General features: G+C 46.6%; 1 protein-coding gene across 3 annotated transcripts in view; it reads right to left on the bottom strand.

Annotated features, from left to right (window-relative positions):
• Positions 1 to 26,409, bottom strand: part of NHLRC3 (NHL repeat containing 3) — a 71,486-nt gene that overhangs the window by 5,670 nt on the left and 39,407 nt on the right. For 2 of the 3 annotated variants that reach the window (XR_011025691.1, XM_068265033.1), the window contains exons 9-10: positions 16,164 to 16,239; positions 12,480 to 12,554 (exon numbers count right to left, since the gene is read on the bottom strand). Coding sequence is in view for 1 of the 3 variants with exons in the window: in XM_068265033.1 (XP_068121134.1) it covers positions 12,502 to 12,554; positions 16,164 to 16,239 (129 nt within the window). In the remaining 2 variants the exon portion in view is untranslated. The remainder of the gene's footprint in view (positions 1 to 12,479; positions 12,555 to 16,163; positions 16,240 to 26,409) is intronic. The other variant, XR_011025692.1, reaches the window with a different exon arrangement.

The following is a 26,409-nucleotide window of genomic DNA, read 5'->3' as shown; positions in this document are numbered from 1 at the left end:
TGGCCAGCCTCCCTGTTCGCTGTACACAATTTTGGCAGTTGGATGGAGCAACTGCAATTCACTAAGTGCTTTTAAAAATAACGAAAACCCTGAGAACCCCCCTATGAGAAGATGGGCTAATCCAAAATCTGTAGGCAATGACAGATTTCTACTTCTTATTGTAAGTGACAGGAACATAGGAGAAAAGTAATTTATGGCTCATTACACTCTGGGAGAAATGTACTTCTTATTTGTATGTGTTTTAAATTTTAAGATTTTCGCGACAGTTCCTCTTTAACTAGATTTCCCCAAAACTGGCCTTGCTCTATGACAGGGATCCATGACTACAGTAGATTGGACAATTAAAAAGCTGACACGTCATTACATTCCAGCGGTTCTGGAGGTGTGGCTATCTTACAGGGACAACAAATGGACAATTTGCATATTTAGCAGTGATGCATTGTGGGAGACATACGCTCTTTCCAACCTGAATTATCGCAAATACCTTCTGTTTTAAGAAGGCAAGCTTCGGACAGTGTTTATGTATGCAGTGTTGCACGTCCCTGGCCACTACTATGCCTGCCAACCCCCCCCCCCCCCCCTCCCCACACACAGATTTCTGGAAAGGCCACAGAGCCCCAGGCCTTGAGCGGCTGCAGGCCAAGGGGTACCGGTACATAAGAGAGGGGTTGCTACATATGAAAATGTAGTGTGAAAATGGGGAGCAACACACATAAAAAGGAAACTGATACTAAAGGGTGCTGTTCAGGAAAGAAAGGGGCTGCTGTACAGGGATGATAGTACACATAGAAGAGAGGGCTGCACATGGAATGGGCGCTGCAGCGACACAAGAAAAGGGAACATACTTGACCTGGGGGCACAATTATAAATCAGGCCCTGCACAGGACCTACTCTATTTACAGACCTCCCCTAGAGGTTTGTTTTATATACTACCGTATATACTCAAATACAAGTCGACCTTGTGTATAAGTCGACTCCAATATTCAACCCTCTTAAGTTGTAATTTTTTATTTCAAGTATAAGTCTACCCAGCAAAGTTAATGGCTGCACTTGGGGCTCAGGAGAGGTTAAAGGAGTTATCCGGGCTAAATACAGAAAATAAATGCTACTTACCAGGGTCTTCCTCCAGCCCCAAGCTCCCAGGACCTCCCTCGCCGCACCTCTGCGTGCAGCCGTTCGCCGGAGCTCCGTCCCAGTCCCCGGCGATGACGTCAGAGCGACCTCCAGGTCGCTCTGTACTGCACCTGCGCGAGCGGCGCTGTCAATCACCGCCACGTTGGCCCGGAGCGGACTGCGCAGGCGTAGTAGTTCTGCGCCTGTGCAGTCCGCTCCGGCCCACGTGGCGGTGATTGACAGCGCAGGGTGGCCACTTAAAAGGGTCTCGCGCCATCCTCCTGCAGTCTGTCGTTTAGCGGTGGTGAGCTCCGTTACCAGGCTCAGTGACGTCATCCGGGTCTACTGCACATGCGCGGGAGGTTTGCGCATGTGCAGTAGACTCTGACTGGCATTGACTGAGCCCGGTAACAGAGTTCACCGTGGCTGAACGGCAGACTGCAGGAGGACGGCGTGGGACTTAGACGTGTTTATGGGGTGGGAGGAAGGGCCGGGTAAGTATCAGAGCTGGGCTGTCTGTCATCTGAGTCTTTTAAAGGCTGCAGCTCTGGAACGCTTTGAGTTCAACAGGAGAAAAGCGCTATACGAATATTAGGATTTTTGGGGTTATAAGCACAGAAGTATGTTTATGCTGGATCCACACGCGTAATACATTATGTGACGTATGCGGAAGAAAGGAGGGTGATGGAGGGCAGGGCAGACGGCGATAATAGGTACCTATACGTAGTGAGTATGAAAGAGGGAGGTGTTTGAGTTAGGGGGTGTAGATAGGACGTAATTTGCATGTTATACCTGCGGTTTTCCATCAGGTCCGCCGACGGCTCCATACATCTGATTGGCTGCGCCTTGGTCACCTGGTCTCTTTGCAAAGTATATAAGGAGTGATTTTATTGTATCTTAGTATGGATGACTGGCTATACAGCTTTAGAAAGGGCAGATAGCCCGAAACAGCGGAGCTGTCGCTGACTGCTTGCATGCCATGGAATTTTATTGAATTTTGAATAAAGAGCTTTTACTGAAGACGGTGCTGACTCATTGGAATACATATGCTGGATCCACATATCACTGTGTATTATCCGTTCCCCCCCCCCCCCCAATCAATTACCTTGGACAGGTATCTTAATTACTCCAATCAGACTTCTTACAAACCAGACTGGAATTAACAGCTGGAAAGTGTAAGACAGATTAATGCAGAACCCAATTGTGTAATAATAATAATAATAAACGTCTGTTACTAATGTTCTCTTGCTGATTATTACTGCTGCCTTCATTCCATCCATTATTATGCTGTCAATACATTCGTAATGTTTTCTGGCGCATTATATTCAGGAGTTACAAAAGATTAAAGGACTAACAAAAGGAATAAAAAATGCAGTTATTACTTTTGCTTTGTCTACAGCCTGACACTGTATTTGTACAAAAGGAGTATGCAAAAAAAGAACAAAAAACCCGTACCCATGTATTTCATTTGTACTAAAACAAAAAAAAAAACAAAAAAAAAAAAACCACAACAAAAAAAAAGACAGAAACCGTGGAGCATTTTAGCTTTGTGCAACAATAATTAGAACTTTTAGAAGGAAACTAAAGCAGGAGAAGATAGGGAGCCAGCTCCCTCTTGTGGCTAGGCGACGGTAACTAAAGTGACTACAGACAGGAACATAAATGGATTGCCCGCCTAAACGGAGGCTATAAGAACAGAGATATTGGGAGGTGCCATGAGAAAATTATATTTCATTTTTTTAACCCTTTAATTGCTGAGGATTGCTGTCTTTTGATACATGAATAAAATGTAAAAAGCAGGAGGACCTTTCATGTGAAAAGATAATACTGATTTTTCAACGTCCAGTCTGGGGTACACATGTTTTCTGCAACACCAACATTTCTTTAAAATACCATAAAAAACATGTATCGTGTTTGCCATAAGCTTGCGCTGTTCATGTCAATATGTGCGATTCTAGCAGCGCACTGTATGTTCTGAGTTGTAACAATGGAATCAGCTGCGCTGTAATGCAAACGATGCAATGTGAACTGCGCATAGATTTTGAATTGCACCGCGTTAGTCCCGGTTCACACTGGCACTAGAAACGGTCCGTTTAGCAGAACTAAATGGAACTGATACTAATGGATGTCAATGGATCCTGTGTTAATCAATATCCGTACACCTTGCTCCGTTACAATGATCTGTTTGGCCTGTTCCTCCAAACGGACCCCAAGTCTGGGGCGGGAGCGATTTTTTCGGTTTGACAGACACATTGACTGTGGGCAAATGGAACATGGGTGAAAAAAGGATACCTTTTAAAGTTTTTCATTAGTGCAGTGTGAAACGGCCTCATTCACACTTCGTGCGTTTCTGTCCGCTTTTTTTCAGCACATAATGTTAACAAATACATGTTGCTGAAAAAAAGCGCACAGAAGCGCATTGGTGAGCGGACAGAAGCGCATTGGTGTGAATGAGCCCTTACAGTGCACACAACAGTGTCTATTGCAACGCAACTTCTCAGTGTGAAAGTAGCTTTAACTGAACTAGTCTGAGGGTTGGTGCACACTAACAGCGCTTCTGAGCGCTTTTTAAAACGCTACCGCTGCCAAAATGTCTTTGTATGGGATGGATCACACCAGAGGGATGTGATTTTTTTTTTCCCAAGCGCAAACACGGGTCCTGCAGCATTTTGGAGGCGAATTAGCCTCGATATTAGGCATAGGAAAAGTGGAAAATCGCTCTAAAAACTGCTAGAACAGAGTGATTTTCCAAGCATTTAAAAAAAAATTCCAACTCAAACTGGAAAGAAAAAAAAATTGCTACACCAAAATTCACCAAAAATTGCTAGGCATACCTAGAAAATTGCTAGGCACATGCCTGAAATTACTCTGAAATAAAACTGCTTCAAAAAACACTTAGCGTTTGTGATTATGCTAGCGATTTTTGGTGTGCACTAGCCCATAGCCAAGCCATCATAGTGATTTTAGGGATTAAAAAAAAAAAAAAGAAAGAAATATAAAAAATAAAAATCATTAAGCAATGTTTGAAAATCATATATGGCGTATTCCTAACAAATGAGTGTCAAGGTGAACTTGAGGTGATGTAGCCTACAACAGCAGTTACTTGGCCAACACAGTCATTTATAAGGAGTTACACGCTGTAATAATGTTGAGAATGGGAAACAATGACATAAAATATATTTGAAGCTATGCTTTGGAAACACAACACTCCTTATCATACACAAAAAAATTATCGCAACCACCAATAAACATCCCTAAACTTTGACACAAGGCCCATAAGAAATAAGAAAGACTTTTTAACCCTGACTTTCATTAACAGTTTATGGCGAAGTCTTGGAGGTGAAGGGGTTAGTCTGCTTGCAGTGGATAACAATATTTTTATAGCGCTTTTCTCCCTGGGGGCTCAAAGCGCTGTGACCTGCGTTATACAGTCTCAAAGGCTCAGGAAAAGAGGTGGGTTTTTAGCCTGTCCAGAGAGGAGCCTCTCGTACTGATTGTGGAAGTGAGTTCCATAGAGTAGGGGATGCATAGGAAAAGGCCCGAGCACCAAATGTTAAGTGTATCCTGGGAATAACCAGCTTCATCTTGTTGGCAGAGCGGAGGGTGCTTGGAGGGGCATAAAGTTCCAATAGATCCGCTATGTATTTGGGTCCCATGTGGTGTAGAGCCTTGAATGTCAGCAGGCAGATCTTAAAATTGATTCTCCATTTTACTGGCAACCAGTGAAGAGATTGCAGTACTGGGGTGATGTGTGAGCTGCGGGGGGCTTTGGCTAGGAGTCTGGCTGCAGCATTCTGTACTAGCTGTAAGGGGCGCAGAACCTTATCTGGGGATCCGATAAACAGGGCATTGCAGTAGTCTAGGCGGGAGGATACAAATGCATGAACCAGGGTAGGTAGGTATTCAGCTGGGATAAGGTGTTTGATTCTCGCTATATTTCTCAGATGGATGAAGGAAGACTTGACGACAGCTGATACCTGCTGTCTGAGTGCTAGCTTTCCATCCAGGATCACCCCAAGGTTTCGCAGAGTCTTTATACTGTACGGTATCTCCTCCAATTGCTAGTTTGAGGAGGTGAGAGTTTTGAACTTTATCCATCATGTGTGGACCACCTACCACCAACACCTCTGTTTTGTCAAAGTTCAGCCTCAACCAGCTGGTGTTCATCCAATTTTGTAATTCCACTAGACAGGCATTGATATATATACTGATGGGTCTTGAGTGCTGGGCTTGAAGGACAGATACAGTTGTGTGTTGTCTGGAATAACAATGGTATCCTAGGCCAAAGTTCTAAACTATTTTGCCCACTGGGAGCATGTAGACTACAAACAGTAATGGAGATAGCACAGAACCCTGAGGAACTCCGTAGGCAAGCGGCACTGGATTAGAGTAGTGTGAGCCCAGACATACTTGCGGTGTCCTGCCAGATAGGAAGTGGATGCAGTTAGTTTCATTGTTTGCCCTCCGCACTCAGACACTTGCATTTGTAGAGAGAGTAATATTCATCTCTCTCCACTTCTCTGTTATACCGAGAAGCTCAGGGTTCAATAATTAAGAGTGTGTTTGAATAATACCCTTTTCTTTCTGCCTTCCATACAGTGCTGTAGTCTAGATCAGTGATTCCCAACCGCTGTGCCGCAGCACACTAGTGTGCCGCGGCATGGTGCCAGGTGTGCCGTCCAGTACGCTGGAGGGGGGAAGCAGCGCTAGAAGGAGGGGCAGTGGAGGCAGCGGTGGGGAGGGGGGAAATATCCCCCCCTCCCTCACCTGGGACCCCTCCTTCTGCCTCTCTCCCCCTCCATTTAGCGGTGGCAAGTGCAGGGCGGCTCGGCGGCGGGGAGACATGCGCAGACTTACCACTTCTGCGTTCCAAGCGCCGGCAGCGTCATGTCGTCAGATCTCCGCCTTCAATGCCGCCCACTGTGCTTCCTGATTAGCGGAAGAGCAGTGGGCGGCATTGAAGGCGGAGATCTGACGACATGACGCTGTCGGCGCTTGGAACGCAGAAGTGGTAAGTCTGCGCATGTCTCCCCGCCGCCGAGCCGCCCTGCACTTGCCACCGCTAAATGGAGGGGGAGAGAGGCAGAAGGAGGGGTCCCAGGTGAGGGGGGGATATTTCCCCCCTCCCCACCGCTGCCTCCACTGCCCCTCCTTCTAGCGCTGCTTCCCCCCCTCCTGGGCATCTATACTGGGGGGAACTGTACTAGCTATACTGGGGGCAACTAAACTAGCTTTACTGGGGGCAACTAAACTAGCTTTACTGGGGGCAACTAAACTAGCTTTACTGGGGGCAACTAAACTAGCTTTACTGGGGGCAACTAAACTAGCTTTACTGGGGGCAACTAAACTAGCTTTACTGGGGGCAACTAAACTAGCTTTACTGGGGGCAACTAAACTAGCTTTACTGGGGGCAACTAAACTAGCTTTACTGGGGGCAACTAAACTAGCTTTACTGGGGGCAACTAAACTAGCTTTACTGGGGGCAACTAAACTAGCTACACTGGGGGCAACTATACTAGCTACACTGGGGGCAACTATACTAGCTATACTGGGCACTACCTACTATGCTAGCTATGCTGGGCACTATGCTAGGTATGCTGGGCACTATACTAGCTATACTGGGTACCATACTAGCTATCTGGGCACTATACTAGCTATACTGGGCACTTTACTGGCTATACTGGGGCACTACCTACCTATACTGGGGCACTACCTATCCATACTGGGACTATACTAGCTATACTGGGGCACTATACTAGCTATACTGGGGCACTATACTGGGGTAACTATACTAACCATACTGGGGCAACTAAACTCCCTATACTGGGGCAACTATGCTAGCTATGCAGCCGCACCCCAGCCCCCCCCCCCCCCCATAGCCTGCTACACACGGCACTGTCCACTAGGTCGCGCAAACACCCGCGCGCCCCCCGCCGTTCCCCGGAGAAAAATATGGTCAGAAAGTGTTCCCCGGGCCGGAAAAGGTTGGGAATCACTGGTCTAGATCATTAGCCATAATGATCACACGCCAGGTATCAAAATGCTCATTAGGACTATAGGCTATTAAACAAAGCCAGAACAGAAACAAAATGTCTGAGTATGTGCTGTATAAAAAAAAACGAAAAAAAAAAAAAAACACAACCCCACAACTTTAATGATATTAAAGCAAAGACGCTCTGGAATCCTATTTTCTCCATTTTTAAAGTGGTGCCGACCTTAGAACAGTTTCCAGGTTGCTGCAAGATGAACTGCAAATTAGTGCTTTTGAATGCTCTGTTTACAATCAAGTATGCACGGTAGTAGCGAGTGCATGTGCAGTACAGCCTCGCTTGTGCTAGTGCAGTACAGCCTCGCTTGTGCTAGTGCAGTACAGCCTCGCTTGTGCTAGTGCAGTACAGCCTCGCTTGTGCAAGTGCAGTACAGCCTCGCTTGTGCAAGTGCAGTACAGCCTCGCTTGTGCAAGTGCAGTACAGCCTCGCTTGTGCAAGTGCAGTACAGCCTCGCTTGTGCAAGTGCAGTACAGCCTCGCTTGTGCAAGTGCAGTACAGCCTCGCTTGTGCTAGTGCAGTACAGCCTCGCTTGTGCTAGTGCAGTACAGCCTCGCTTGTGCTAGTGCAGTACAGCCTCGCTTGTGCTAGTGCAGTACAGCCTCGCTTGTGCTAGTGCAGTACAGCCTCGCTTGTGCTAGTGCAGTACAGCCTCGCTTGTGCTAGTGCAGTACAGCCTCGCTTGTGCTAGTGCAGTACAGCCTCGCTTGTGCTAGTGCAGTACAGCCTCGCTTGTGCTAGTGCAGTACAGCCTCGCTTGTGCTAGTGCAGTACAGCCTCGCTTGTGCTAGTGCAGTACAGCCTCGCTTGTGCTAGTGCAGTACAGCCTCGCTTGTGCTAGTGCAGTACAGCCTCGCTTGTGCTAGTGCAGTACAGCCTCGCTTGTGCTAGTGCAGTACAGCCTCGCTTGTGCTAGTGCAGTACAGCCTCGCTTGTGCTAGTGCAGTACAGCCTCGCTTGTGCTAGTGCAGTACAGCCTCGCTTGTGCTAGTGCAGTACAGCCTCGCTTGTGCTAGTGCAGTACAGCCTCGCTTGTGCTAGTGCAGTACAGCCTCGCTTGTGCAGTACAGCCTCGCTTGTGCTAGTGCAGTACAGCCTCGCTTGTGCTAGTGCAGTACAGCCTCGCTTGTGCTAGTGCAGTACAGCCTCGCTTGTGCTAGTGCAGTACAGCCTCGCTTGTGCTAGTGCAGTACAGCCTCGCTTGTGCTAGTGCAGTACAGCCTCGCTTGTGCTAGTGCAGTACAGCCTCGCTTGTGCTAGTGCAGTACAGCCTCGCTTGTGCTAGTGCAGTACAGCCTCGCTTGTGCTAGTGCAGTACAGCCTCGCTTGTGCTAGTGCAGTACAGCCTCGCTTGTGCTAGTGCAGTACAGCCTCGCTTGTGCTAGTGCAGTACAGCCTCGCTTGTGCTAGTGCAGTACAGCCTCGCTTGTGCTAGTGCAGTACAGCCTCGCTTGTGCTAGTGCAGTACAGCCTCGCTTGTGCTAGTGCAGTACAGCCTCGCTTGTGCTAGTGCAGTACAGCCTCGCTTGTGCTAGTGCAGTACAGCCTCGCTTGTGCTAGTGCAGTACAGCCTCGCTTGTGCTAGTGCAGTACAGCCTCGCTTGTGCTAGTGCAGTACAGCCTCGCTTGTGCTAGTGCAGTACAGCCTCGCTTGTGCTAGTGCAGTACAGCCTCGCTTGTGCTAGTGCAGTACAGCCTCGCTTGTGCTAGTGCAGTACAGCCTCGCTTGTGCTAGTGCAGTACAGCCTCGCTTGTGCTAGTGCAGTACAGCCTCGCTTGTGCTAGTGCAGTACAGCCTCGCTTGTGCAAGTGCAGTACAGCCTCGCTTGTGCAAGTGCAGTACAGCCTCGCTTGTGCAAGTGCAGTACAGACTCGCTTGTGCAAGTGCAGTACAGACTCGCTTGTGCATGGAGTCACACAATGGGTGGTAAGGGGAAGGAACAAATAGAAGAGCTCTGCCTCCTCCTGTAGCTCAGATTTTTAACAATTTTGTAGCGTGTTTTCCCAGCTGATTTAAGGAGGCGGGGCAGCTGCAAAGGACCGGCCAGAGAGATGTGACGGCCATAAAGGCACAACCAACATAGCCAGGTAACACTTTAACTTCAATTTTTATTGAATCTTTGTTACACATTTCGTTAAAGCGGTATCGTCACCATAAAAATCAAATTTCAACAGCAACTGGTCTGAGTGTATTAAGTGATAAAGATGCTAATCCTGCATTCAAAACTTGCAAAACTTTTTCTGCTGTTATGATTTGGAGTTATCATATACCTTAGGAGCACTGGCTCTTTAGTAGTCGGTGCCAAAGAATTGCATGCTGGGGGTTCTTTTTATCTATAATATATTCCTCCTCTTCCCTTTATTTCCCTGCCTGCTGCTTATCTGAAACCTAATCCCCTAATCACTTGTGTTTACAAGCAAGGCTGAGGTGACTCAGCGATTGGAGGAGACAAGAAAAAAAGTAAAGGGCAGAAATGACATCACGAGTTAGCCTTTACTGTGGGCAAAAGACATGGCCCCCACCAGGAACAGAATTTTAGTAATTTACTATATAAAATGTACTGAAATCAAAAACGTGGACAATATAATACATGTTATGCAAGTAGATCAAGTATTTATCTACTTATATATGTGTTTTTTTTTCCCTGGAATAGTATAACTGATCCTACTGCTTTAATATCAACATCAAGCAACAAGACATTCACAGCTAAAACAGCCATCCAAAAGACAAAACAACATAGGAGAATAACACAAATCCACAATAAAAAGTAAAGAAAGCATAGCGCTCATTTTTGCATTTTGTATATTTAAAAGAAAAGTTTAGCCAGGTCCAAGGGATTCATCAGGGCGTTAGCAAAGTAGGAATTTATTAACTGACTGAATATCATTCAGGGCTATCTATGATGACCAGTTGCCCTACATGAGGAGAAATTTACTCGGGTTGTTTGACCGTTCTGAAGGGATTTTCTTTATCAGGTAAGTGCAATGTGTCCTCGTGACTAAATCAATTTGAGAACCAACACAATTGCCACTGAAGTCAATGGGCGGCTCGGAAATTGGAAATTTTCATGTTTTAAAGCTTTTTTCCACAAGACATGCACATTCATATTGTGTCAGCAGGATGCTGGAGAGGTAAACTGTTTATCCCTTGGCTGCACACTCTACATGGGGATGCCCTGATGCCCTCTTTGCCGCTCGTTATCTATACATCGGGGGTGGGGTAGGGGGGAGGGGGTAATAGAGACACATTCTTCCCTGGCTACCTATACTGGGGGGAGGGCTCTGTAGCTTTATCCATACACTAATCTGCCACTGACATTAACAAATTCTACCATAATCAGATTGCCAGGGATGCTAAACCTTGCAGTGTTCTCCCCAGGCTCTTTTAGCAGGGTGCTCCACCCAGCTAATTTTGGTGACCACCCGGCTGTCATCCGCTCACCTCCTCATCCTCCTCCTATGCTGTAAACAGAGTTGCAACGGCCCTACATTCCCCCGGCCCTGCCCCACCCGGCTACTTTTTCATGCCACCCGGCTGGAAAACATTTCTGGGGAGAACACTGCCTTGTAATGAAATACCCTATACTGGCTACACATAATTATGAGGCGGGGGTGGACTCTCTTTGAATACCAATACGGGGGGAATGGAACTCTGGCTTCCTATAATGTGGGAGCACTCTCTGGCTACTTATACTGAGGGGCTCTCTGGCTACCTATACTGGAAGGCTCTTTGGCTATTAAAGTTTTATTGGTAAACTAATGCACCCCTCTGACATTAACAAATTGTAACATAATCAAATTGCCAGGGAGGTTCAAACTTGTAATAATAGAAGGTATTATTACAAGTTTGAACCTCCCTGGCAATTTGATTATGTTACAATTTGTTATTGTCAGAGGGGTGCATTAGTTTACCAATAAAACTTTAAATAGCCAAAGAGCCTTCTAGTATAAACAAGCTCTCAAGACTCACCTTTTCATGCTCGCATACCCCCCTACACCAGCATCACAATACGTTCTGTTAGACACCCTCTCAACAGATGCACCCATTGTCTCCACCCCCACCCTTTAGATTGTAAGCCTCTGGCAGGGCCCTCCCCTCTTGTGTTTCCAGCTTGATTATGCAATCTTACTGACAATCACCCCTCTTGTGGACTAGAACAGTCCCTATTTTGAAATATGACACTGTATTGTTATCAAATCATTTGCATGATCTTGTTTTGTTGTGAGTTTCCTGTATGTCCTACCTGTATGTTAACCCATTTATCTATTGTGCAGCGCTGCGTAATATGTTGTTATAAATACAATAAATAATAATAATAGTAATGAAATAATAAGCGAACACAGGCAAGTTCTAAACAGGCTTGGTACTGCATGTAACCAAGTTTATCTCATTATGTCAGGTAGATACAATTTAGGCCCCTTTCACACGTTGCGTTGCTTAGCAGTATGCTCCACGGCCGCAGTGGCCATTAGTCTATGAGACTGGCCACACTAGCCGAGGTGCGATGCAATGGAAGTGCTTCCGTCGACGACGCAAACTCTGCAGTGCGTTGCCTTGCGGTACCCCTCGACACACAATCACACTGGCGTTAGTGGCATCAAAACAATCTATTTAGAGGCGGTGCAGCGTGCATGCGCCGATTAGTCAAAATTCAATGACGTACTGCTACTTCCTGTTCAGCAAGGAGCATGTCACTGAATGGGAGGTAGAGCTACGCGAATCACTGTCGGCGCACTGTGATTTAAACACGTAATGGTGGGGTGGGATTGTCTTGCGGCGTATTCCCATGCTGCACAACAATCGCTCCGCACCATGGGCTTGATTCACTAAACCGTGATAACTCAAATATCGCACCTTATGAAAGATACCACACCTTATCAGAGTAGCATAGCGAGCGCTATGAACTCACAGGGGCTCGGAGCAAGGCGAGTGCCATTGACAATTAGCAGACATAAGCTTGTAGCGCTTGGAATGCTATTCTGATAAGGCGTGTTAACTTTGATAAGGTGTGATATCTTTGATAATGTGTGATATCTTTGATAATGTGTGATATCTTTGATAATGTGTGATATCTTTGATAAGGTGTGATATCTGAGTTATCACTGTTTTAGTGAATCAATCCCCATGTGTAAAACCAGCCTGAAAGACGGCAAGACCCACAGCATATGGCCTGTTTTATTCTGCTTGTGTATTCATATAGCTTCTAATCACTATTATATGGATAGATCAGGTGGCATTTTACATGCATAACAGCATTATTTACATCTTGATGATGCTATATTACCTTGTACCCTTCCTGCGATATTTGTGTTATTTACCTTATGTAAGTTGATTGTCATTTCATTCAGTGCATGGATGGATGCATGGACTTGCCTCAGTGTGTCCAGCTCCTGCTGTAACGAAAGGAATCAATGTTACATTTCCATCACTATGTCCTTATAGCTACTCATAAGCAAAATTTCAATAAGTTCGGGCTGCTCGTGGCCGAGGGGCTTAACTTACCCAGGCGCCGATGCGCTCCATTCACGTCCCTTTCCATGTCACTCCCACACTTCATTCTTCAACTTGGAAGAACGAAGCATGGGAATGACATGGAACATGATTGAAGAGAATTGGTAACTGGTTAAGTTAACCCCTCCTCGGCCTTGATTACGAGGAGATAGCTACTTGTAATGAGCATTGCTATAAGCAAGAACACATAATAAAGTGTTTTTTTCTTTTAACGCGCCACTATCATGAAGAGTTAAATACAATTTTAAAATACATGTAAACACATACATATAAGAAATATGTAACAGACTGCGCTAATATGAAATCATAAATACTTTAATAGTAGATAAAATTGATAAAATAAATAATAAAATCAACCTGAGGTAGATGAGGGAATAATATTTCCCTGTAATAGCCCAAAAGTCAGTTTCACATGAGCTGCAAATGCATATTGCACAAAGAACGTGTTGCACAAAGATGGTAGTGATTTGGCAATATATTAAATGCAAAGTGACTTCCTTATAGAAGATGACTTGTGAGTGAAAGTCCAAGGAACAGTGTCCGTAAGGCAATATGGCTGCCTGGACTGTTATTGAAAAGTCTCTGGTGTTGTTAAAGTCTAATGGGATGTTGTGCCCTGTTCGTTGTTATATCAATATTGTATCCAACAATTATATTGTAGCAATGTAGATGAATTAGATCTCACCACTCTTGATCCATGAGCAGGCAACAAAGTTATCTTTAAGGGAGCCTAGCTTTGAGAAAGGGAGGCGTTCCTCCCGAAACGTCAGCAGTGGCTGCTTCTGTGACATCACACAAACAGAGGGGAAGGAGTTACATCGGTGTCTCGCGGCTGTTCATGCCGCACGGAAAGACGGAACTGTTTACCATTGGACTGCATCATTCAGCATCACCTCCGCCCTCTAGGGGAGCCGGGCTAACCAGCCTGACGCAGCCAAGCCGTCTAGTCTCTCTTACCTCGCCGCCGGCCGGGGCGGGTAAGATCGAGCGGCTCCCTTGAAGATAACTTTGTTGCCTGCTCATGGATCAAGAGTGGTGAGATCTAATTCATCTACACTCACTTATGTGGACCCAGAATGAACATACCTCTGTGCTTGGCTTAGGTAGCTTCAAATTTTGCACAGAGGTTAAAAAAAACGGGTTTGCAAGGGCTGTGAAAGATGCCATCTATGGCACACTAACAACCATCCCTATAAGAGCATAAGTGAGGGGAGGGAGAGACAGCTTACGTCAGCGCATACATGCAAAAACCGTCGCCGGGAATTTTGGGAGCAGGGTGAAGCTGCAAAAGTCCCGGCGGCGTTAGTTACTATTTCCCTTCCAAGCCGCCATGTAATTGCTGTAACTGGGGTGGGTGACAGGGGTTTACTATAAGTGGGCGTATTTCTGTAACTGGGTTGGGGGTCAGGGGATTACTTTAACTGGGGGGAGTATTACTGGTAATGAGGGGGGTATTATTGTAACAGGGGGAGATTACTGTCACGGGGGGGGGGGGGGGGGGGGGGGGCGTATTACTGCATCTGAGGGCAATTATTGTAACTGGGCTGGAAAGAATAGAATTACTTTAACTAGCAGTGTATTACTTTTACTGGTGGTGTATTACTGCAATTGGGGTGGGGACATTGGATTACTGTATGGGAAGTATTACTGTATTGGGGGATAACAGACAGTTTGGGTAGAGAAATTCTACAAGATGCCCCTGCACCATGGACGCACCAGGTTTAGTGTAATTTACCGAAAAATACGGTACTTATTTTCTTATAATAGTCAATTAGGTGAATGCTGTGTTCTTAAAGGGGCACTATGGCAAAAAAAACTGTAAAATGTGTAAAATATATGCAAACATAAACAAATAAGAAGTACGTTTTTTCCCAGAGTAAAATGAGCCATAAACTACCTTTCTCCTATGTTGATGTCACTTACAGTAGGTAGTAGAAATCTGACAGAAGTGACAGGTTTTGGACTAGTCCATCTCCCAGGGATTTATTTATTTTCAAGGGCACTTAGTGAATGGCAGTTGCTCTGTCCAACTGCCAAAATAGTGTGCAGTGAGCAGGGTGGCTGGTCAGCATCATTGTATAAATCCTTTTTAGCTAATATCTTTATAAAGAATAAAAGCCTTGCTGAGAATCCCCTATGAAGAGATGGACTAGTCCAAAACTTGTCACTTCTGTCAGATTTGTACTACATACTGTAAGTGACAGCAACATAAGAGAAAAGTAATGTATATACCGGTACTTTTTATTTGTCTATGTTTGCACATATTTAAAATTTTAAAAAAATTTGCCATAGTGCCCCTTTAAGGCACCTTGACGTAAACATGACAGAAGGCGCTGATTAGTAGACTGTACACTAAGTTCTCTGTGCTGAACTTCATCCACTGGTGCCTTTGTCTTGTTTTAACTGTTATATCATTAGCTATAGATCATAATATGTATAACTATGATTATTTGCTACATATCTGTAATATGTACTGATCTACTTCTTACACAACTGTTGGCTTTAAAAAAAGAATTTGAAAAAAATAAATAATAATTTGAGCTCCGGCAATCGCCAGTGCCCAAAATTAGTTACTGAGCGGCGATATAGCCATAATTCACATTATCACCTATGGCACTGCCCAAACGTTTGCCGCAGCATTGCACTGAAATTAGCTGATCCATCTCATAGGGCTGGTGCACACCAGGGCGGTTCTGGAGCGTTTTTTGAAACACTTGCAGGGGGAAAATTGCTTGGCTAATGAAAAGTGAATGGGATGGTGCACACCAGAGTGGTTCATTTTTTCCACAAACGCAAACTTGGGGGATGCAGCATATTCTAGATTTCTGAGGCGTTTCGGCCTCAATGTTAAAGTATAGGAAAGTGGAAACGAAAACCGCTCTGAAAAACACTAGATCAGTGCGGTTTTCCAGGCATTTTTGTTACAGAACAATATTTGAAATCTGCTACACAAAAATGCTCCAAAAAAAAACGCTAGGCATGTTTAGAAAACCTCTCTATACATGCCTAGAATCGCTCTGAAATCTGCTTCAAAAACCTCTAGCGGTTTGCAGGTCTGCTAGAGGTTTTTGGTGTGCACTGGGCCATAGACTGGTATGTTAATTAGCTGCTATGGGGCGCCAAATCGGTCAATTCAGTTTCCCCAGGTGCTGCCACAGACCATAATGGCTATGGCGCAGGGTGTTTGAGTTGAGCGCCGGGAAGTGATCAGATAATGCGCTGGGGCTCGACTTTCACAAGCCGAGTTCCAGATATTGGCAAGAGGTAGCAATTAATGGGCCCAATGGTCGTATATCAGCACCTTTGAGTAGAGGTCGGAAGGTTAGTGTGGGGAAATAGGTTAGGAGTAGGATGGAGGTTATATATAGTCAGTATTACGCATAAATAGGAGGAATAATGTTAGGTATTGGTAGAAGTGTTCATGTGAATTGTAGGTAGTAAACACACAGATAATCAATACATACTGCACATGGCATGGTCAGAGTAGTTACCTGCAGTTGTAAGCATTCTCCTGACATCTCTGTCGGGGCTGAACTTTTTGCTGGAGTTTTTGGCAAACCCGATTTTCTAAAACATATTGAGGACAGAGTTTTTAATGTAAAGCATATCCAAAACGGATGTATAATTGTCAAGCAAGTGACCACAATTCAGAGTACACAGGTCGCCTATAAGGACTATGGATTTGAAGTTATGATCCGTGAATATCTCAGTTTGGCTGGTGCAAACCAGAAGAGCTTTTCTGAGCGCTTTGTGATTTTAAAAGCTCTTGCTAATGTTATCCTATGTGTGTGTTCACACTGGAGCAATGTGATTTTATAAAAACAAACAAACAAACAAAAAAAAAACGTAGCATTGCATTAACAAGAGCTTTTTAAAGAGACACTGAAGCGAGACTAAATCTCGCTTCAGGTCTTATATATAGCAGGGGCACGTGTGCCCCTGCTAAAACGCCGCTATCCCGCGGCTTAACGGGGGTCCCTTCACCCCCAACCCACCCCCCGCAAATGTTGGTCGGAAAATGGTCGCTGGAGATATCCTTCCTGGAGGCAGGGCTAACGGCTGCAGCCCTGCCTCCCAGCGCGTCTATCAGACGCGCATCGCCGCCTCTCCCCCGCCCCTCTCAGTGAAGGAAGACTGAGAGGGTCGGGGGAGAGGCGGAGATACGCGTCTGACAGACGCGCATGGGGCAGGGCTGCGGCGGTTAGCCCTGCCCCAACCAGGAAGCGCTCCCCCGCTGCACGGAGGGGGTTTGGGGGGACAGGGACCCCCGTTAAGCCGCGCTATAGCGGCGTTTTAGCAGGGGCACGCATGCCCCTGCTAGCTATGAGGTCTGAAGCGAGATCTATTCTCGCTTCAGACTCTCTTTAAATCTCTAGCATTTAAAAAGCTCTTGTAGCGGTGCACCAGCAGTTCCTCTTATTTCACTTCTGGATTGTCACACAGGCTCAAAAGAATTTCATTAGGTTCCAGAATTTTATTTTGTTCTTGAAATGAAACCATGATAGATAACTTTATCTCTGTCTAGCATGAGGCCAAATGCCAGATAACAAGCTCAGGAAGTGAACAGGAACAGGACATATCACCAACTTTACTGCCCAGTCATTAACCACTTGCCGACCGCGCACTCATACCGCGCGTCGGCAAAGTGGCAGCTGCAGGACCAGCGACGCAGTTCTGCATCGCCGGCTGCAGGCTAATTAATCAGGAAGCAGCCACTCGCGCGGGCGGCTGCTTCCTGTCAATTCACGGCGGGGGGCTCCGTGAATAGCCTGCGGGCCGCCGATCGCGGCTCGCAGGCTAAATGTAAACACAAGCGGAAATAATCCGCTTTGTTTACATTGTACGGCGCTGCTGCGCAGCAGCGCCGTAAGGCAGATCGGCGATCCCCGGCCAATCAGCGGCCGGGGATCGCCGCCATGTGACAGGGGACGTCCTGTCACAGGCTGCACAGGACGGATAGCGTCCTGTGCAGCCCCGATTACCAGGGGGCCAGGTAGGAGAGGGGGAAGCGGAGTTTCGCCACGGAGGGGGGCTTTGAGGTGCCCCCTCCGCCAGCCACACACAGGCAGGAGAGATCGGACCCCCCCAGCACATCATCCCCCTAGTGGGGAAAAAAAGGGGGGTGATCCGATCTCTCTGCCTGGTGTCTGATTTGTGCTGGGAAGAGTCACCGTAAATTTATTGTCCCATCACATGTATAGATACAATATATACAGTATATGTCTTTTCTGCTACCCGCCTTGATAAAGGGGACCCTGAGTGGCCCCGAAACGATCGTCGGCCTATGCAGGTCAGACTCTTGTATCTATACATGTGATGGGACAATAAATTTACGGTGATTGCTCCGATTAGTCTGTGTGCGGACTCCTTCATGATGATTGGATGTGATGGCCTGGGAGCCCGGCACCAGCGTACCCACTGACGTGAGTGCGGTCTTTTTGATTTATTTAATTGATTTGTGCTGGGGGCTGTAGAGCCCACCCAGCACAGATCACAGAATTCAACGCTGGTCCTTAAGGGGGGGTAAAGGGTGGGTCCTCAAGTGGTTAAACACATCAATTTAAGTGGACTTCTAGTCACATTATTTTTCCTTATATATCCTATTTTCTACAGTTGGCTAAAGGCGGTGAATTCAACATCTGTCACTTGCTTCCGGGCACTTACTAGCGCTTGGCACTGACGGTGGACAGGCGGCCTTCCCCCAGTGGCGTTAGTTACACCTGAGTACAAGACTTTTTGTTTGCTGCCGGGCATCGCTGTATGTCAAACGATGACACGCGGTGTTACAAATACTCCTATTCAGCTGCTGGTCACAAGCGCCTTTCTGCTGTGGAGAAGAGGCCTTATTCAGACTAATCCTGAACCACAAAACATTGCCAAAGGGCTGAATTCCAATACTACCCCTCCTATCAGATCAAGAAGCCATATATACCAAATTACCACTGGTGTACAAGTTGTCCTGCAAACTGCTGAAACTCTGTATTGTCTTATGTATTACCAGGGGCGTTGCTAGGATACTAAGAGATGCGGGGCACTTTTGGGCACTCCAGCTGTAAAATAGGTGGGACCACGCACAATAATGTGGGTGTGGTCAAGGGTGGAGTCACATTTATATGAACTTAAAGCGGATCCGAGATGAGAAACTAACTATAACAAGTAACTTGTCTATGTATCTTATCTCAAGTTTAGATAGTTTACACAGCAAATCTAGCTGCAAACAGCTTCAATAGTTTAAGATGATTTATTCATGTGATACAATGAGGGCAGCCATGTTCTATTTGTCACATTACACAAACAAGCTGCTCTGCAGCTCCAGCCCTCAGCATCCTCCTCCCTTCTCCCCTCTGCCTCTGAAATCTATGGCTAGTAACCTCCTCCTCCTCTTGCCCAGACTGAGCTCCCATTAGCCCTTGCTACATGGATCGGAGAGTGCCAAGGCACTGGAAAGTTGGGGGCGAGGCTTGTTTAGTTTATAGGGAATTAGAGTATTAAAACAAAAACAAAACAGTATTTGGCTTGAGGAATGCCCTATAAACAATAGGAAAGGAACACAATTACGCAATGAGTAAAAGTTTATTTCGGATCCACTTTAACAGCAGTCTAAGTAGGCCTGCCAAACTAAATGTTGCATGAAGACCCCCCCTCCATTAGTACAATAAATAAATGCAATGTTTCGCATAAATAGGCAGTGCCCCTTAACATAGCTAGGCAGAGTTACCTGGCTTCTGTGGCTTTTTACTGTGTGGTCTAGCTTGCTCCCTGACCTAATGGATCACAACTCCCAGCATGCCCCCATAGAATGGCCTCAGCCCCCATAAAGGCACCACAGCACCCAGAATACCTCCCATTGATGTATCACAGGTCTCAGCATACATGCCATTGAAGCACCACAGCTCCCAGCATGCCCCATAGATGCTCCACAGTGCTGACTCTGCCTGGGGGACATTCGGGGCCCCCCAGAATAGATCCGGTGTTCCAACATTTTTGCATACCCGACAGTATAGCATACATATGCTACTGAGCATGTGCAAAGTCATGCAGGGCATACATTAACCCCATAATACCCATCAGCAGCATTAACCTTTTCAACCCCAGTTAGCTGCCTGTGTGCTGATGTGCAATCTCCACTATCCAAGTGGACATAGAGTTAGAATAAAAAGTTGTCCGAGCGAAGCGAGGACCGAGCCCGCAGCCCAGCGAGCGAAGCGAGCGGGCAAGGGGACACTGATTCCACTAACAAGGGGTATATCACTTTAAATGTATGCTATTCTGTCAATGTATGCTAGTTAGTTGGAACACCGGGGCACGTGCCACTGATCTTTGGGGCTAGCAACGCCCCTGTGTATTACATACAAAGAACCCAATGATTTCAAACTACATTCATACATCACAAAAGGCAGAAACATTTCAACTTTATTATTAATATTCATATAAACCTACACAGTCATAGAATTCACAACATACTCATCTAATCTAAAAAGGAACTCCCCTAGGCTGCCAGATTTACTTCCTTTTAAGCAATACCAGTTTCCTGGCACCCCTGCTGATTCTCTCTAATACTTTTAGGCATAGACCCTGAACAAGCATATGCAGATGAGAGGATTCTGACACTTCAGTTGTCCTCTGACCCCCAAGATAATATGCTAAAAATGTAATTACAGACAGGGAGGATCAAATGTGCAGATCAGAGACCATCTAGATATGTAGGACAATAGTGCTAGATGGAACAGAGGTCACTAGTGTTACATATCAGAAGATGAAATAAACAAGCGTATTATGAGCCATCCAGCTATTGATATATCCAGAATATTGTGAAGAGTGAGCTCAGCAGATCTGTACATTCAGCACTATACTATGATTAGTATGACTGCTCTGCTACAAGCAGCCAGGCACAGACAGCGCTGCATACTACAAGCAGCCAGGCACAGACAGCGCTGCATACTACAAGCAGCCAGGCACAGACAGCGCTGCATACTACAAGCTCCTCTACAAACGATGAGGCATATATTAGGAAAGCTGTGTGTGACATCATGGCAAACAATGTGACAGTACATGCCATATAATGTGACAGTCAGTACATGCCATGCCAGCTCTCACCTCCTTCCCGCACTCATCTCAGCGCTTCTGAATTCCCCACCAAATGATGAGAGCAGTACAGGAGGCGGGGCCGCACGGCATCCTGGGAGTTGGAGTTTCATAAACTGTATCTCAGAGGCTGAAAACGACTTGTAAATAAACTACCTGTGCTATCGCCCCCTGCTGCCCAGCTGTATACTGGAGGAGCAGAACCAATATCCCAAGCGAGACTCAGCTTTGAGTTGTAGATAAATTCCACCCAAAGTTCTTCTATTTATTTGTTTATTTATGTATTGTATTTATAAAGCGACAACATATTATGCAGCACTGGACATACAGACAATATTTAGGGGTGACATACAGCAATAAAACAATACAAGAATACATGCAGACCAGATCACGCAGGCAGCACAGTATGAGTACAAGGTAATGCTTAGTCAGTCACTGGATGGGAGCATGGAGATTAGGCAAGTTGAGTTCCCGCAGATCCATAAGATGGGTGTACAGCAGGCATGGGCAAGCTTGGCCCTCCAGCTGTTACGGAACTGCAAGTCCCACAATGCATTGCAGGTGTCTGACAGCCAAAGTCATGACTCATAAAGGCAAATGCATTGTGGGACTTGTAGTTCCGTAACAGCTGGAGGGCCGAGTTTGCCCATGCCTGGTGTACAGTAATGGAGGTGCGTGATCAGGTCGGACACAAAAGGAGGAGGACTCTGCCCAAGGCCTTGTGCTATGATGCTCCAACTTGGCTGGTTGGACTTCTGAAGAGCTGCTCCAACACTATGGAACTCCCTACCTCCCTCCACTAGGGTTTCCCCCTCCTTCAAGAAGGCCCTCAAAGCTCACCTTTTCACTCTGGCCTCACACACGCACGCGCAATCTGATCCCCTATCTCTCGTGTCCCTACCTTTCCCTCTAGATTGAGGGAAAGGTAGGGACTAGAGTTGGGCCGAACCTCCGATATTTGGCTGCAGTAGTGTGAATCACACCAGAAACAAGCATGCAGCTAATCTTGTCAGATCTTACAAAAATGTCAAACACCAGATCATACCATAGCTGGGAATCAAACCCAGATCTCACTGTGTGGTGGGCACGTCACCCTAAGCACTGTACCACTACAGAAGTAAGTGAAGCTTGCCTAAAATTTAACATTTATGCTCAATGCAATAGAACCATTAGGTTGCTTAAAGGAGAACTGTAGTGAGAGGTATATGGAGGCTGCCATATTGATTTCCTTTTAAGCTATACCAGTTGCCTGGCAGCCCTGCTGATCTATTTGGCTGCAGTAGTGTGAATCACACCAGAAACAAGCATGCAGCTAATCTTGTCAGATCTTACAAAAATGTCAAACACCAGATCATACCATAGCTGGGAATCGAACCCAGATCTCACTGTGTGGTGGGCATGTCACCCTAAGCACTGTACCACTACAGAAATAAGTGAAGCTTGCCTAAAATTTAACATTTATGCTCAATGCAATAGAACCATTAGGTTGCTTAAAGGAGAACTGTAGTGAAAGGTATATGGAGGCTACCATATTGATTTCCTTTTAACCACTTGAGGACCCACCCTTTACCCCCCCTTAAGGACCAGCGCTGTCTTAGCTGATCTGTGCTGGGTGGGCTCTGCAGCCCACTAGGGGGATGATGTGCTGGGGGGGTCTGATCGCTCCTGCCTGCCGGACGTTGCGGGGGGGGGCACCTCAAAGCCCCCCTCCGCGGCGAAATCCTCCCCCTTCCTCTCCTACCTGGCCCCCCCTGGAGGTCCGGGCTGCACAGGACGCTATCCGTCCTGTGCAGCCAGTGACAGGCTGTCTCCTGTCACATGGCGGCGATCCCCGGCCGCTGATTGGCCGGGGATCACCGATCTGCCTTACGGCGCAGCTGCGTAGCAGCGCCGTACAATGTAAACAAAGTGGATTATTTCCGCTTGTGTTTACATTTAGCCTGCGAGCCGCCATCGGCGGCCCGCAGGCTATTCCTGGAGCCCCCCGCCGTGAATTGACAGGAAGCAGCCGCTCGCACGAGCAGCTGCTTCCTGATTAATCAGCCTGCAGCTGGCGACGCAATACTGCGTCGCTGGTCCTGCAGCTGCCACTTTGCCGACGCACGGTATAAGCGTGCGGTCGGCAAGTGGTTAAGCAATACCAGTTACCTGGCTATCCTGCAGATCCTCTGCCTCCAATACTTTTAGCCCTAGACCCTGAACAAGCATGCAGCAGATCTGGTGTTTGACATTTTTGTAAGATCTGACAAGATTAGCTGCATGCTTGTTTCTGGTGTGATTCACACTACTGCAGCCAAATAGATCAGCAGGGCTGCCAGGCAACTGGTATAGCTTGAAAGGAAATCAATATGGCAGCCTCCATATACCTCTCACTACAGTTCTCCTTTAAGCAACCTAATGGTTCTATTGCGTTGAGCATAAATGTTAAATTTTAGGCAAGCTTCACTTACTACTGTAGTGGTACAGTGCTTAGGGTGACGTGCCCACCACACAGTGAGATCTGGGTTCGATTCCCGGCTATGGTATGATGTATACTGGTTTTTAAAATAGTATAATTCCCTGGCAGAAGAGACCCTCCTCCCTCCGGTAAGAGGGAGGAGGGAATAGGTAGAAGGGTAGAAGGGGAGGAGGGAGGAGGGAGGTGGGAGGCCAATTAAAATTGCAGCTCTTCAGAAGTCCAACCAGCCAAGTTCTACCAACCCATATGTCACACAAATCCTATGGAAAACTATGGTGTGCGAGGAAACAAAATATTTTACAAGTTATCCATGTACTTTACTATGATCTTCGCTATTGCAACTTTTTAAATTGTAAAATAAAAGAAATCGTTTAGGCGGGTATACTATACTATGCTTGTCTGTGCGGTAAAATGTGCATGTTTTTTTCACACATTAAATTTCAGGCACTATACATTTTTGCCTCCTTTCAAATGCGCATGGATTCCATAGATAGAGAGGCTAATGATTAATGATGACAAAAAAGCACATGGTGTGTAAAATTATGCTGTAGTTTTTTTCCTGCATGAGAAAAAATGCATTACAGAAATATTTGAACACACTCATCAACTTATGCTGGGAATACACGGGTCGATCCGGCGGCCGATTACCCGCCGGATCGACCCCAGCCGCATCCCCGTTCGTCCGCGCAGATCAATTGCCGCTCGTCCCCGCCGGCACTTCCTAATCAGCTGCTCGATTCCCTGCCATTGTCCGCCGGCGGGGATCGAGCGCGGCTTGATCAGGCCAGCTGAATATTATCAGCTGGTGGATACACGGTACAGAAACGTACCGTGTATCCCCAGCATTACATTGGTTGCAAGCCTTCTATGCATTTTTCAGCAACACTTTGTTGTAATAGACAGATATGCATTGCTGAAAAACTCACAGACACGCACAAGTTGGCTCAGGCGCTGAGTTCTAATGCGAAGTCACATGCGGGTAAACACATGAGACGCTGACAATCCTACCTTAATATGAAGCCCAACTTTTTAGGATGAAAAATAGGGACACCTTCAAGTGCAAAACAGGCCTCATTCACAACTAAAATCGCAAGCGTTTTGCATTTTTGTGTGCTTTTTTTTTATTCCCCTCCCAGCACTCCACTGCGCACTGCGTTTCTGGTAAAAGCATTTTTCGAATCGCTTTTTCCAGAGCGGTTTTTTAATTCATCACCTGATTCAAGTGAGGAAGTGAACTCTTTGACCCGGAAAATAATAAATACAATGTATTTGTCGCAATCGTTGCACAAAGCGATTTTGTGAGCGTTTGCGTTTTCCTATACCTTCCATTGAGGCAAAATCGCCTAAAAAATGGTCCAGGCACCTCTTTGCTGAATGCACAGCGCACGAACCGCGCTGATATGAACTCTCTCATAGAGATTCATTGCACAAGCGTTTTGTGCTCGATTTTAAAAATCGCCTGCGCTTGAAAAAAGGCCGAAAACGCCCCTAGTGTGAACGAGCCCTAAAGGACACTCTATTTATGCCTCCATTAAAGTAAATGTTTTTTTTTAATAAAGCACCATTTACAGTTACTTGTGCTATGATGCTCATTGCGCAGTCCCCTTGTCATTTCATTTGCTGCAGCTCAGCACCCAAAATCTGCTTTATAAAAATGTGACCATTTAGGTCGAATATGCTACTTTCTGGAAGAGGCAGAGCTTATTCTTAATGCTCTCCTCCGTCACGTATGGCCATCTCCTCCCCTTTCCCTGCCCCTCAGAGCCACTCTCCCGATGATGTGGGGCCCCTGCTCTGACTCACTAATTCAGTCGGGGCTGCAAGCAGAGCATGCATAGTTCTGTATCATGACACAATGCATGCGTACGCGCTCTTCTATACGTGTGAGTGCACAAGTGGGCATGCCTGCGCGCCCAAACTCTCTGCGCAATTCTACCAGCCCTTGAGAGATTTGGAAAAGGGAACTGGGAAGTTGGTGACCTGGGAAGCTGGTGTCTTAGGAAACTGTAGTCTGTCGCGCAAGCATGTATATAGCCGGCCTTTGACCTGAGCGACTGGAGCGGTCGCTCAGGGCACGGGCTTCCAAGGGGGCACCTATAGCTGGCTACCTATACTGAGAGCACCTACACCTGACTTCCAATACTGGGAGCACCTATAGCTGGCTACCTGTACTGAGGGAGGGCACCAACACATGGCTGCTTGTACTGGAGGCACAGACGCCTGGCTACCTGTGGGGGGAGACCTACACCTGACTTCCTATACTGGGGGCACCTATAGCTGGCTACCTATACTGAGAGCACCTACACCTGACTTCCTATACTTGGGGCACCTATACCTGGCTACCTACCTATACTCAGTCTGATGTGCTTTGCTATTATTCCAGATTGTGTGATTATCCATATGTGAGGTGTCACAGAAATCCGAGCATTTGGCGTGATATGTCATGACTTAGAAAAATGGAGAAATGAAGAAAAGATGAAGTGTGTGTATTTACATAGAAAGATAGACAGAGTCCTGAAAGAGGGACAAATGAGGAGGAAAGAGGGACAGGGCTCCCAAAAAGGGACTGTCCCTCCGAAAAAGGGACAGTTGGGAGGTGTGTGTGTGTGTGTGTGTGTGTGTGGTGTGTGTGTGGTGAGTGTGTGTGTGTGTGTGTGTGGTGTGTGTGGTTGTGTGTGTGTGTGTGTGTGGTGTGTGTGTGTGTGTGTGTGTGTGTGTGTGTGTGTGTGTGTGTGTGTGTGTGTGTGTGTGTGTGTGGTGTGTGTGTGGTGTGTGTGTGGTGTGTGTGTGTGTGGTGTGTGTGTGTGTGTGTGGTGTGTGGTGTGTGTGTGTGGTGTGTGTGGTGTGTGTGTGTGTGTGTGTGTGTGTGTGTGTGTGTGTGTGTGTGTGTGTGTGTGTGTGTGTGTGTGTGTGTGTGTGTGTGGTGTGTGTGTGTGTGTGGTGTGGTGTGTGTGTGTGTGGTGTGTGTGTGTGTGTGTGTGTGTGGTGTGTGTGTGTGGTGAGTGTGTGTGTGTGTGTGTGTGGTGTGTGTGTGTGTGTGTGGTGTGTGTGTGTGTGTGTGTGTGTGTGTGTGTGTGTGTGTGTGTGTGTGTGTGTGTGTGTGTGTGGTGAGTGTGTGTGTGGTGAGTGTGTGTGGTGTGTGTGGTGTGTGTGTGTAGTGTGTGTGTGTGGTGTGTGTGTGTGGTGTGTGGTGT

The sequence above is a fragment of the Hyperolius riggenbachi genome, chromosome 2 (assembly GCF_040937935.1).
Source record: "Hyperolius riggenbachi isolate aHypRig1 chromosome 2, aHypRig1.pri, whole genome shotgun sequence".
Classification (NCBI taxonomy): Eukaryota; Metazoa; Chordata; class Amphibia; order Anura; family Hyperoliidae; genus Hyperolius; species Hyperolius riggenbachi.
Note: the sequence above shows the minus strand (reverse complement) of the source record. Positions and strands in the feature narration are given on the sequence as shown.